Raw genomic sequence first — 12602 nt, 5'->3', positions numbered from 1 at the left:
TTGCTTTTTGAACATTTTAGAAAGTGGCTGAATTCCTACAGCTCAGCGTTAAATTAAGTTTAGGGTAAGAGATATAGAAAAGCAATTTTATTTGTTTTCAGTGCTGAAAGCCAACAGCTAAGATGCAGAGCACTGCAAAAAACAAAAGGCTATAAAATGGGCAGCTCTCCTGTCCAATTCAGGACGGTTTGGCGTTCTTGCATTAGACCAGTGGTTCTCAACCTTTCTTGCGCCGTGACCCCTTGATAAAATTTCACAAGTTGTGGGGATCCCCAACAGTAAATTTATTTTCGTAGCCTGGGTTGTCAGCACCCAAGGCAAGACAAGTGATCTAACCCACGTACATTTAGCGCCCCCCGAGTCCCTTCCACTCGTACAGTATTAAAACCCCTTATGGTACATTTTAGGTTGTACCACCCTTTTCTCTTGGTTCTCCTTTCTTTCCCTTGTATCTCTCTCTATCCTAATTTCTTGTTTTTTTCCCCCATCCCTCTCTCTAGCCGTCTTTCCTTCCTTATTTCTTGTATTCTTTCTCTCCCTTTTTTCTTGGTTCTTCCCCTTCTTTTTTTCTCCCTTCCATGTATTCTCTATTCTTATCCCTTCTCTTACACCTTGGTGGGGGGAGATGGGTGAGTGGCAGTGCTGGGGAGGAGTTTGGGATGAGTGGCAGTGCTGGTGGGGGAAGTTGGCATGAGTGGCAATGCTGGGGGGAGTTCTAATCAGCCAACTTAGGTGCTCTTGATCAAGGTCATCTGCTGATCTGAGAACTGTAATGGGGACTTCTAATGGCAACTATAATCACATGTAGTGTTACTCACTGTGTCTCCAGCTTCACTGTGTATCTGATTTTGTGGTGTCTTTTAGCAGTGACACCTATGCCAAAATCAGGAGATAGGGTCTCCTCCAACCCCTCCTACTTCCCATTCCTCACCAGTCAGCGGACCTCTAGTCTCTGCCCCTCAGCCATGCCGTGAACTGAATAGGCGGCTGCAAAGAGGCTGAGTGGGCGGCCGCTGGTTCCAGGAACAGCCCCACTGGGTGGCAACAGGCTCAAGGGCCAGCCCGCAAAAGGCTGGGAGAGCGGTGTGGGCTTCAGGAACAGTCCAGGATTTGGTGAACCCTGGCAAATCATCATTCGACCCCCAGGTTGAGAACAACTGCATTAGACTAAAGCCATGTACACACGATCGGATATCTGATGGAATCGAATCAGACTGATTTTTCCATTCGATATCCGATAAAGCTGACTTTCAACAGTCTTTCCTACACACCATCAGTCATAAATCCGACCATGCCAAAACGCGGTGACGTACAACACTACTAAAAATTAAGTTCAATGCTTCTGAGCATGCGTCGACTTGATTCTGAGCCTGCGTAGATTTTTGTCCGATGGAGGTCCACAAAGACGATTGGATTTTTCTATCGGTTTTTTATCCATAGGAAAAATTGAAAACATGTTCACTTTTTTTTTTTTACAGATGGAAAAAAAAAAACGATGGGGTCCACACACGGTTTGTCCGATGTACAGGGCTTTAGGCATTCATCATGGAGCAAACCTATGAAAACTGGAATACTGAAAACTTAATAGCTTATTATGCTAGTTTCATTTAAGATATTCTTATGGAAGGGTGCTGATTGAGGTGTTTATGTCACAGGTGCTAGAGGGCGAATCTGCAAATCTGAAACTTCCTTTGGCATATGCAAATATGGCAAGTAAGTAAAAATGTGAAATGTCAAAATTACTTTGAATCAAATTTTGCTTGAATATACTTACTGGAGCTAATCTATAGGGTTGATCTACTAAAGGCAAAAAGCTTTTTCTCTTTGTAAGAGAAACTTAGTGAATGAGGGAAAAGCTCTACTGACTAACATCTACCAATCATGTGCAAGCAAAAATAAACAAAATGTATTCTCCTTGCACGTGATTGGGTATACTTTGCAATGTGAATTTGCACTACATTTACAAAGCGATGGGAAAATTCCCATGCAAAGTGAACCGCCTATTTGCCTTTAGTGAACCAAGCATTATATTCTTCCTTTGACACAAGGGAAGTATACAATTCTGCAGGTGAAACAAAAATCCAATTATTTTAGCAAATTTTTACCTATTAGTAAAAAAATCACATGTTTACAGTAATCACTAATATTATCAATGTCATATTTTTACTGTAATTATGAGAATGCTTAAAGAATTGCCTATTCATATGACACGGCGAGTGTAACAGCACAGCGTTAATCATAATATTTATAGGATAACTAAATTCTACAATGCTCCTTAAGTGTATTAATCCACGTTACTTGCGCTGCGAGTCTGACTTGTTAAATTACAAGTTAATACACGGCACTATAGGACAAGATTGGCTCGCTGTGGGTGAGACTTTAACTGCAATTATTCCTTTTTTTACTGTATTAATGGGTACTAATGTCTCCAAGGGATTAAATGCAGCTCAAACTTTGTGCATTATCTTGACAAGCTGTAACAGAGTTAAAGATTATTCTTTAAAAGTGGAAAAAAAAGGATATTTACACCAGGAGAGAAATTAAATCATGAATATTGTATCATGTTTGATTGAATTGCTCAGCAAAACGTTCAGAAATATGTCAAGAAAAGACGTTTTACAGAATTATAATTACTGTATTTCAGCTTTAATCAGTGAAATGATGATAGCGCTAATCAGAACCTGCATTTGCGATGAATGTATCCTAAAATACCTACGTTTTGGGTAGATATGTATCGTTATTTTCCTGGGACAATGCTGGCTCATTGCTACAGGAATGTTGAAGGGTACATGGAAGAGTATGAAACTTGCCATTATTGCCAAGAAGCCAAGAATTAAAGGAGTTGTAAAGGAAAACATTTTTTTGGCTCAAATGACTGTTTACAGGGTATAGAGACATAATAGTTAACTGATTCCTTTTAAAAACTATTAAAAATTGCTAAAAAAAACAAACAAACAATCATATAATGTACCTTTAGTTTCAGTTTCGTTTTTGCATGTTATCCTGCCTCTGTGCTGTATAGAGCCATAGAGTAGTGAGGGTTTGAAAAAACAAAACTAGAAGCTCCCAGTACTGTGGTCCAAAGGAAACAGACAATCAGGAAGTGTCCAGAACAGAGCAGAATTACAGCAACATCAGAGCAAAAACGAACAATGAGGACGTGAAACCAGGACTGCAGTAAGGTAAAGGAAGCTATTTAGCTAAAAAAAAAAACTTTAGTGACCCTTTAAGGACCCCCCAATCCTGCATTTATAGGATATATAAATCAAAAAGGTGTGTTCTAACAAACCAACACCCACCTTTCATTATGATTACCAATCATTGCAATACTGTAGCACACTTTGTGTGACATACAGTCAGATCCATAAATATTGGGACATCAACACAATTCTAATCTTTTTGGCTCTATACACCACCACAATGAATCTGAAATGAAACAAACAATATGTGCTTTAACTGCAGACTTTCAGCTTTAATTTGAGGGTATTTACATCCAAATCAACGGTGTAGGAATTACAACAGTTTGTATATGTGCCTCCCACTTTTTAAGGGACCAAAAGTAATGGGACAATTGGCTACTCAGCTGTTCCATGGCCAGGTGTGTGTTATTCCCTCATTATCCCATTTACAAGGAGCAGATAAAAGGTCCAGAGTTAATTTCAAGTGTGCTATTTGCATTTGGAATCTGTTGCGGTCAACTCTCAATATGAGATCCAAAGAGCTGTCACTATCAGTGAAGCAAGCCATCATTAGGCTGAAAAAACAAAACAAACCCATCAGAGAGATAGCAAAAACATTAGGTGTGGCCACATCAACTGTTTGGAACATCCTTAAAAAGAAAGAACGCACCGGTGAGCTCAGCAACACCAAAAGACCCAGAAGACCACGGAAAGCAACTGTGGTGGATGACCGATGAATTCTTTCCCTGGTGAAAAAACACCCTTCACAACAGTTGGCCAGATCAAGAACACTCTCCAGGAGGTAGGTGTATGTGTGTCAAAGTCAACAATCAAGAGAAGACTTCACCAGAGTGAATACAGAGGGTTCACCACAAGATGTAAACCATTGGTGAGCCTCAAAAACAGGAAGGCCAGATTAGAGTTTGCCAAACAACATCTAAAAAAAGCCTTCACAGTTTTGGAACAACATCCTATGGACAGATGAGACCAAGATCAACTTGTACCAGAGTGATGGAAAGAGAAGAGTATGGAGAAGGAAAGGAACTGCTCATGATCCAAAACATACCACCTCATCAGTGAAGCATGGTGGTGATAGTGTCATGGCGTGGGCATGTATGGCTGCCAAAGGAACTGGTTCTCTTGTATTTATTGATGATGTGACTGCTGACAAAACAGCAGGATGAATTCTGAAGTGTTTCGGGCAATATTATCCAAATGCTTCAAAACTCATTGGACGGCGCTTCACAGTGCAGATGGACAATGACCCGAAGCATACTGCAAAAGCAACCAAAGAGTTTTTTAAGGGAAAGAAGTGGAATGTTATGCAATGGCCAAGTCAATCACCTGACCTGAATTTGATTGAGCATGCATTTCACTTGCTGAAGACAAAACTGAAGGGAAAATGCCGCAAGAACAAGCAGGAACTGAAGACAGTTGCAGTAGAGGCCTGGCAGAGCATCGCCAGGGATGAAACCCAGCGTCTGGTGATGTCTATGCGTTCCAGACTTCAGGCTGTAATTGACTGCAAAGGATTTGCAACCAAGTATTAAAAAGTGAAAGTTTGATTTATGATTGTTAATCTGTCCCATTACTTTTGGTCCCTTAAAAAGTGGGAGGAACAAGTTGTAATTCGTACACCGTTCACCTGATTTGGATGTAAATGCCCTGAAATTAAAGCTAAAATCTGCAGTTAAAGCACATCTTGTTTGTTTCATTTCAAATCCATCGTGGTGGTGTATGGAGCCAAAAAGATTAGAATCGTGTCGATGTCCCAATATTTATGGACCGGACTGTACATTTAGCCCACTGGGAAGTGTCCCTACCATGAAATGAACAGGTTTTTTTCATGTTGTCATATAACATCCAAAAACGTACACGTATGTTTGTATGCATTTCCAATTACATGTTTCCAGTAGTTTTGGCAGGGAATAACCCACATAGCCAATACACTGTGACTTAGTAGAAATCCCACCAACTGCCAAGTATAAGAGAAGTTTAATTCATACGTCTAGAAGTGGCCAACCTAGGGCCAGCCAAGGTTGGCCCGGGTACGGGGGGCTGGAGGGGTAGGAAGTGGTATAGTAGGGGTAAGCTGATTCCGTCCCAGAGGAGGACCAGGAAAGTACTTATCCCAGATGGGTCAACCACTAGAAAGGACAATGTCTCCAGAGAAATTAGCCTGTGTGAGAAAAGAGGGTCAAAAGAATTGCAGTTTACTGTCATTTTTTTTTTTAGGGGGGGGAGCGCATACCCTCTTTTTAGAGGCATCCAGCTCCCACTTTCTCCCAGGGCTCTGCGGCACCGAAAAAAAGTTCACCTCTCCCCCCTCCCTCTCTGCAATCTTGCGGGACTCGTCACATGTCCCAGAAGATTTCTCGGCCAATCACAGCACGCAGCGTGGCTCGCACATTCGCAGTGTGTGCCCAGCTGTAAAGTCACAACCAGGCACCCACAGTAAGAATGCCGGCGCCGTGGAGAGGAGCGGGGCTTCGTGCGTCCACATCGCTAGACCGTGGGACAGGTGAGTGTCTGATTATTAAAAGTCAGCAGCTACACTTTTTGTAGCTGCCAACTTAAAAAAAATAATTAAATTCAGCGGACAACCGCTTTGATCTCCCCCAGCTAAAATATCCAATTCTGTGCCTGGTATGGTGTATGAGAGCCAATAGAAACATCTTTTATGCCATAACATCAATATCCTGTTGTAGATTCTTAGTCATCAGTGCCACTATTTCGGTGCAGAATTGTTGTCTTTCAATTCTAATGAGTATTGATTTCAGTTGTCAAGGTTAACTTAGCATTAGGGAGCAAGTTAAAGGTTAAGTTATAGATAAGCTGAAGGTGAAGGGTTAGGAGATTACATTTAAATGTATATGTAAATCCCAAATGGATTACATTTAGTTTGCTGTGTCATAAATCATTGTTTTGCCATTTTTACCAGTTTTTATCCACTTTCATCCTATTTTGGACCTTAGTTTTGATAACGTCCTCCAGCTTTTTTCAGCTACCACTTGCCTACAAGTATTTGGGTCGGCTACACATCATTGCTTTGGACTGATTTTCTGATAGTGACGATGTTGTACCAGAACGGTTAGGTTCTCTGCCAGGGACACATGTGACAGCCAGGATTGCCAACCTCCCGAAACATTGAACATGGAAAATTTACTGACAATTACTGCAATTTTAGTAATTGGGTTTAGAGCTATTATAGGGAGACACTTCTGACAAAATATATGTCTCTGCTTGAGATACCTGGTCTACTTAAAAGGAGATAGGTGTTAGAATTAGGGTAACCAAAAGAGGTAAATATACACTCCAGGCACCGACCAAGCTGGCGAGTTTCATACCTTCCTACTCTCCTTTGTGTTTCCGTGGATGCTCTCAGGAGGGTACGATGGCACACGTCTGGTGGACCTGTCCCAGGGTATGCAGATTGTGGGTTAGAGTTTATGCGCTGCTCCGCAACCTCTTTGATACCAACTTGAAGAGGGACCCCTTTGAGGCCCTTTTATGGAAACCGATCACGGAGCTTCTCCGCCCTGAACGCCAGTTGGCGGCGCATGTTTTTACTGCAACTAAATTGATCATTGCAAGGGCCTGGAAGACCCCGGTTCTCAGCTTCGAAGCAGTTAAAAACTGCATTAATGATATTATGGTTAATGAGAAACTTACTGCTGTGTTGGCAGATACCCACGATAAATTCCTCCGGGTGTGGCAACCCTGGGTGGCTTACAACCACCCTTCACGGTTTGACCCAGCACTACTTTCTCTTTGATGAGCCTCCGCCCCCCCCCCCCCCCCCCCGTGGACCCCTTTCCTTCCTCCTTTTTTTTTCTTCTATCTTCTTTTATTCTTTTTACTTTCTTCTTGCTGTTCTTTTCTATTTCTATTCCTCTTTCCCTTCATCGCTACTTGTTCATGCTACTTTTCTAGCTGGCTTTCTTTCTTTTCATCCTCCCTTTCTTTCTTTGTGGCTCGGGCCCTCAGGCTTGGTCCTGCTGGCCTTGGACACAGGATGCATTTTTTCTTTTACAAATTGGAATACTGATTTCCTCTGTTATGTGCCTGCTTGAATTTTATATGTATGTATGTATATATGTATATATATATATATATGTATATATGTATATATATATATATATATATATGTTTATATTTATATATTTTATTTTTTATTTTTGTCACATCATTTATTTTTATATATATATGTATATATTTCTAATTTTTATTTTTTTATTTTTATATACATATATTTTTTTTTGTAAGGTTGTGTATTGTATAACAACTGTGCTTTTAAGTTTTACATTTACCCCGGTGTGATAACCGGAATGTTACCTAAGCCAGCATTAGGTCACTCTAGCAGGCCACTTGAGTTGAGGACATTTTATAGCCGGCCTTCTGGATTCGCTTTCGGATCCCTAGGAGCGGGACTAACCTCAGGTTTACGGACTATCTTTTCTGATATTTGATAAGCTTATGGTGTGTCCTCCACTGCCTTTTTTTTCCTTTTGTATTCTCTTTTTTTTTGATTGTTGATGTGTTTTTTCAATAAAACTCTTTTGTACAAGAAATATACACTCCAGGCAAAAATTATATTTAAGCCTTGAGATGCACAAAAGTAACCTACATTCTAACTAGTTCAGATTTCAGTAAAGGCATTACAATACTGAACACTGCCCCAACATCTTATGTCCTTATGTAATTTGATGATCCTGGAACATAAGTGCTAGCGATGCATGTGTAGCTCAGTATATTCTTAGCTCACCTTGGTGCGTGTAAGAATGATCTCCCATGCGCATGCACAGAAGTCACATAATTCCAGCCCAGCTAATCAAGTTGGCTGAAGATCTTGAACCCCAAAAGAAGACCAAGTGAAGATTTTAGTGCCGAAAAGGGAGCAAGAAGAGGCAAGTTCAATTCTGCTTTAATTATGTGTTAAAGAGGAAGTAAACCCCCGCCGATAATTTCTATTTTTCGAGGGTTGCAAATACCTTTTTTTTCCCTGTTGTAATTCTCTCTACTTCGCACATAAATTAAGGTTAAGCATCCATCTCTCTGGACAAATAAATATTATACAGTACTTATTTGTTTATTAAAATAAGATTATTTTCTATGATGTGAAGTCAAGCACTCCTTGTTTGATTTCCTTTGTTCCGAAGGTCTGCTGCTGCGGTCTTGTTTCACTCCCCTGTGAGACGTCTTGTTCAGTCACATGGGGGATTATCAGGAAGAAGAGAAGGAGTGAAAGAACGCAAGACTTCTCCTCTGTGCAGGTCAAAGGGGAAGTTCGCTCAGTGTCAGTTCAGGAATCGATTACAGTGAAAAACCGGCAAACTTTAAATGCCGGTTTTGAGGGGAAAATCGCCGCAAGCGTGGTTACGTTATCAGAACTAAAAATAAGATTTCAGAGCTAATTGCGTCGGTGAGTACACTTTCACAGGCAGCAATCAGCTTCCTGTGTTAAGGGCTATTTTTTAAAAGAATGTTATTTGCGAGGGTTTACAACCACTTTAAAAAGGAGTTGTAAAGTCTTGAGGTTTTTCATCTTAATGAATTCTATGCATAAGGTGAAAAACCTTCTGTGGTGCACTTGCCCCCCATAGCCCCCCTTTTTCTTACCTGAACCCAATCGACCCAGCGAAGAGAATGAGCCCAGCAGCTCCAGCCGATGTCTCGGGTCCTCATTGAATATACTGCCCTAACCTGCCCCTATACTACCTTATACAGCCCTAACCTCCCCCTATAATACCTTATACAGCCCTAACCTGCCCCTATAATACCTTATACAGCCATAACCTGCCCCTATAATACAATATACTACCCTAACCTTCCCCTATAATACCCTAACCTGCCACCATAATACCCTATGCAGCCCTAACCTGCCACCATAATACCCTATACTACCATAACCTGCCCCTATAATACCCTATACAGCCCTAGCCTGCCACCAGAATACCCTATACTGCCCTAAACTGCCACCATAAGGCTGCATTCACACCTAGGCGTAGGCGTTACAGGCAATTTTACGCGCGTTTTTTTCGCGCGTTTTGGTGCGCGTTTGCGCGCGTTTGTGCGCGTTTGCGTGCGTTTGCGCAGAGCGACGTCCAGCGTTTTTTTTTTTTTTTTTTTGACCAATAGTAAAATAGATCACCTCTGTCATCATTTGTTGCTATGTGAAAGGTTTTTTTTTCCTCTTCCTGGGTGATTAATCCTCTTCCGGGTCATCCTTGTGCTTCTGACTCCATTGTGAAAATGAGTGATGACGAGATGGCTTTGTTCATGGCAGCAGCCACTGCTAGCCAATATCTTATAAACGAGAGGCAGAGAAAAAGGAAGAGGCAACGCAGATTTTGGATACACCCCGTCATTGCTGATCGGGAAGAAAGAGGGCAATTTTGGGTGATGTACCAAGACCTCCGTGACCATGAAGACAAATTTCTGGACTACACCAGAATGTCCATAAAAAGGTTAGTAAAAAATGATCTGGAATCATTTATTTTTTACATTGTACCATTTGGGTTGCCACCTTTTCTTCAAGTCAAACATGTACACTTCTGCGGTGCACAACTATTTTTTTTAATACTATGAACTATACATATATTTTGTTAGTATTTTACATTTCTAATCATATGAATATAATAAAAATAGTCCCCTTTCCATTGCAGTGCACAGAGTTCCCCCTTTACATTAGAGTCCACAGAGTTCCCCCTTTACATTAGAGTCCACAAAGTTCCCCCTTTACATTACAGTGCACAGAGTCCCCCTTTACATTACAGTGCACAGAGTCCCCTTTTACATTACAGTGCACAGAGTCCCCCTTTACATTACAGTGCACAGAGTCCCCCTTTACATTACAGTGCACAGAGTCCCCCTTTACATCACAGTCACCCTTTTGCATATCAACTCCCAGATTTCCCTTTCACTGTATGGGTTAACCAACATAATCTGATTGAAGCGAGACCTCAAGATACTCAGACATAAGGGATGCTCTGTGAACCATGATCTAAGGGGGAAACCGAGATCTCTGATGTACGGAGAGGACTCCAATGTGAGAACTCTGATTTATCCTAGTGTACTCACCAAGAGGCAGGCTAGAGAAAGGGGGGGGGTGCTTCTGTCAGACAGCGATGGAGGGTGAGCTCACTCACCCCTTGGCAGATAGCACATCTCATCCTGGTATATCTGTGGCTGCTGGGTTGTAAGTTTTCATCCCCTGCAGCCATTAACCCTGCCGGAAATCCATATTCTGGTCAGAAAAATCTGTCAGAGTGTCAGGCAGTCTGAAACCCGGACACATGATTCCAAACCCGAACTGTTCTGGCGAATCCCGGAAAGGTGGCAACCCTAGTACCATTCCATTGCCAATTTTAAATTTCATTTTCCTTTACAGCTTTGATGAGTTGCTGGAATTGTTGATCAACAGATTGCAGAGGATGGACACCTACTTCCGCAACTGTATCCCCCCTGTGGAGCGACTTATCATAACACTGAGGTAATTTTTATTTAGCGCTTTGAATGTAATACACTCTATTATATATATATATATGTGTAATAAGAACCAAACAAAAATTCTGTAGGAACAAAATTATTTTAATATTTTAATCAACCAAAACATTGGGTCTTTTTTTTTTTTATTAGGAAAATATACACAAAGTGCCTACCTATATGTTTTATACATATTCCTTATTTACAATTGATGTAAATTTGGGGAGGAGTCCTCTTCCCCGTGCGGTGACATGGCGACCGACAGTGCGTGGGCAAAAGGGGGCCAAGTGGAGGTGGTGCTGTCTTCCCCTGACCAATTGGAAGGTGGTGTTGCTTGTGGTGGTGGTGGTGTTCGTGTTGGGGCATTCCTGAAAGTCGATTGTCTCGGTCGATGTGGGTAATGTGATGTAGGTGTAGTCGTTAACGCAGGGTAAGTAGAAGGTGGTGGGTGGTAAGAAGAAAGTGTTGTAGGAGGCAGAGTACTGTATGTGACAGGTGGTGTTGAGAGATGAGGAAAAGGAGAACGAGGGTGGTAAGAAGAAGGTTGTGTATAAGGAAAAGGATTCAGAGAAGTGTGAGTGGAAGGTGTTGGCACAGGAGGTAAATGAGATAGAGTGGTGGTCAAAGGATGGTGAGCAGAAGTCGGTGGTGGTGTTGGTCGAGGAGGTTGGTCGGAAAGCTGTGGTCCTGTCCAAAGGGTAACGGGTGGTGGGGAGAAATGGGTCGTGGGTGGTGTTGGGACATGCTCGGTCCGTTTATTGGCATATGGGCCATAGGGTGGTGGTGGTTCTGATAAATCGTCAGCTTCTGTCGGGGGTATAAATGTCGAGATGTATCTAGCCGTACAGGACAGCACCACCGCTTGCAGATTTGGGGGAACTTTATCGATTAGTTCCCCCAGACATTTTGCTACATTTTGGCCATATGATCTATTGCTCATCCGGTCAGACATGTTTGTCATAATGTCCAACATACGATCCAGGGCTGGATCCGGAGCAGGAGCCCTCCTACGCAGAGCACGCGGAGGTCCAATATGCGCGATGTTAACTGGGGACTGCTCTGCAAGTGGTCTCGTCGCATTAGAATTTGATGCCTCGGAGTGCTGCGGTTCCGGCTCCAGAGTAGCCATCGCTTGATCCCCCGATGCCACGCTCTCTCTGTCCCCTCTCTCTGCCACGCTCTCTCTGTCTACTACAGCTGTGGCAGCCTCGTCCCAGCAGCTTTCAGTACTGAAAAAAGAAATCATGTATTCAAAAATAATTTTAAACATTTGGTTTACCGAGCAAAGTACAGATAATGGTTTACCTCCCCAAATCCAGCACCGGTCTCAGAAACTCCAATTCCTTTGCGTGAACGTATTCTTTTACCGAACATGCTCCACTCCCACTTCGCCGCTGCTCCCGCTGTGCCTTCAGCTGGCGAGCGTAGGCGTCCCGTATACTCTTCCATTTGAGTTTTAGAATTTTCACTGTAAAAAATAAAATAAAATAATATATATTATTTTCTTTGTAGGTATCTATCAACTGGACAATCGATTGCAAGTCTGCATTACTCGTTTCGTATTGGAAGATCTACTGCCAGTTATATAATTCGGGACACCTGCAGTGCCATTTGGGAAGTCCTGAAACCCATTGTGTTTAAAAAACCGGCAGCAGAGGACTGGGAAAAAATTTCCCAAGTATTCTGGGAACGCTGTAACTTTCCGAATTGTCTAGGAGCGATCGATGGGAAACACATCAGGATTGTTAAGCCCATGGCTAGTGGGAGCCAATATTTCAATTATAAGAAATACTTTTCATTCGTCTTAATGGCTGTGGCTGATGCCAATTATTGCTTTACCTATATTGACATTGGTTCCTATGGAAGTAGTGCAGACTCAGCGATTTTTGGGAACTCCTCTTTTGGGCAATTACTTCGAACAGATGGTCTGGACCTTCC

General features: G+C 42.1%; 1 protein-coding gene across 1 annotated transcript; it reads right to left on the bottom strand.

Moving 5' to 3' along the window:
* Nucleotides 1-10822: 10822 nt before the first annotated feature.
* Nucleotides 10823-12231, bottom strand: LOC120946746 (extensin-like). Its single transcript, XM_040361421.1, has 2 exons — nucleotides 11970-12231; nucleotides 10823-11893 (listed from the first exon to the last, which is right to left on the bottom strand). The coding sequence occupies exon 2, from the start codon at nucleotides 11791-11793 to the stop codon at nucleotides 10867-10869; it is 927 nt and encodes a 308-aa protein (XP_040217355.1). The 5' UTR covers nucleotides 11794-11893; nucleotides 11970-12231; the 3' UTR covers nucleotides 10823-10866.
* Nucleotides 12232-12602: the final 371 nt, after the last annotated feature.

This window comes from Rana temporaria, chromosome 8 (assembly GCF_905171775.1).
Source record: "Rana temporaria chromosome 8, aRanTem1.1, whole genome shotgun sequence".
NCBI classification, from domain to species: Eukaryota; Metazoa; Chordata; class Amphibia; order Anura; family Ranidae; genus Rana; species Rana temporaria.
The sequence above is the reverse complement of the archived record's forward strand: the minus strand, read 5'-3'. Positions and strand labels throughout refer to the sequence as shown.

What these genes read in the sequence shown, in the direction of transcription:
- LOC120946746 (XM_040361421.1), bottom strand. Translation starts at nt 11,793, where the DNA reads ATGGCTACTCTGGAGCCGGAACCGCAGCACTCCGAGGCATCAAATTCT.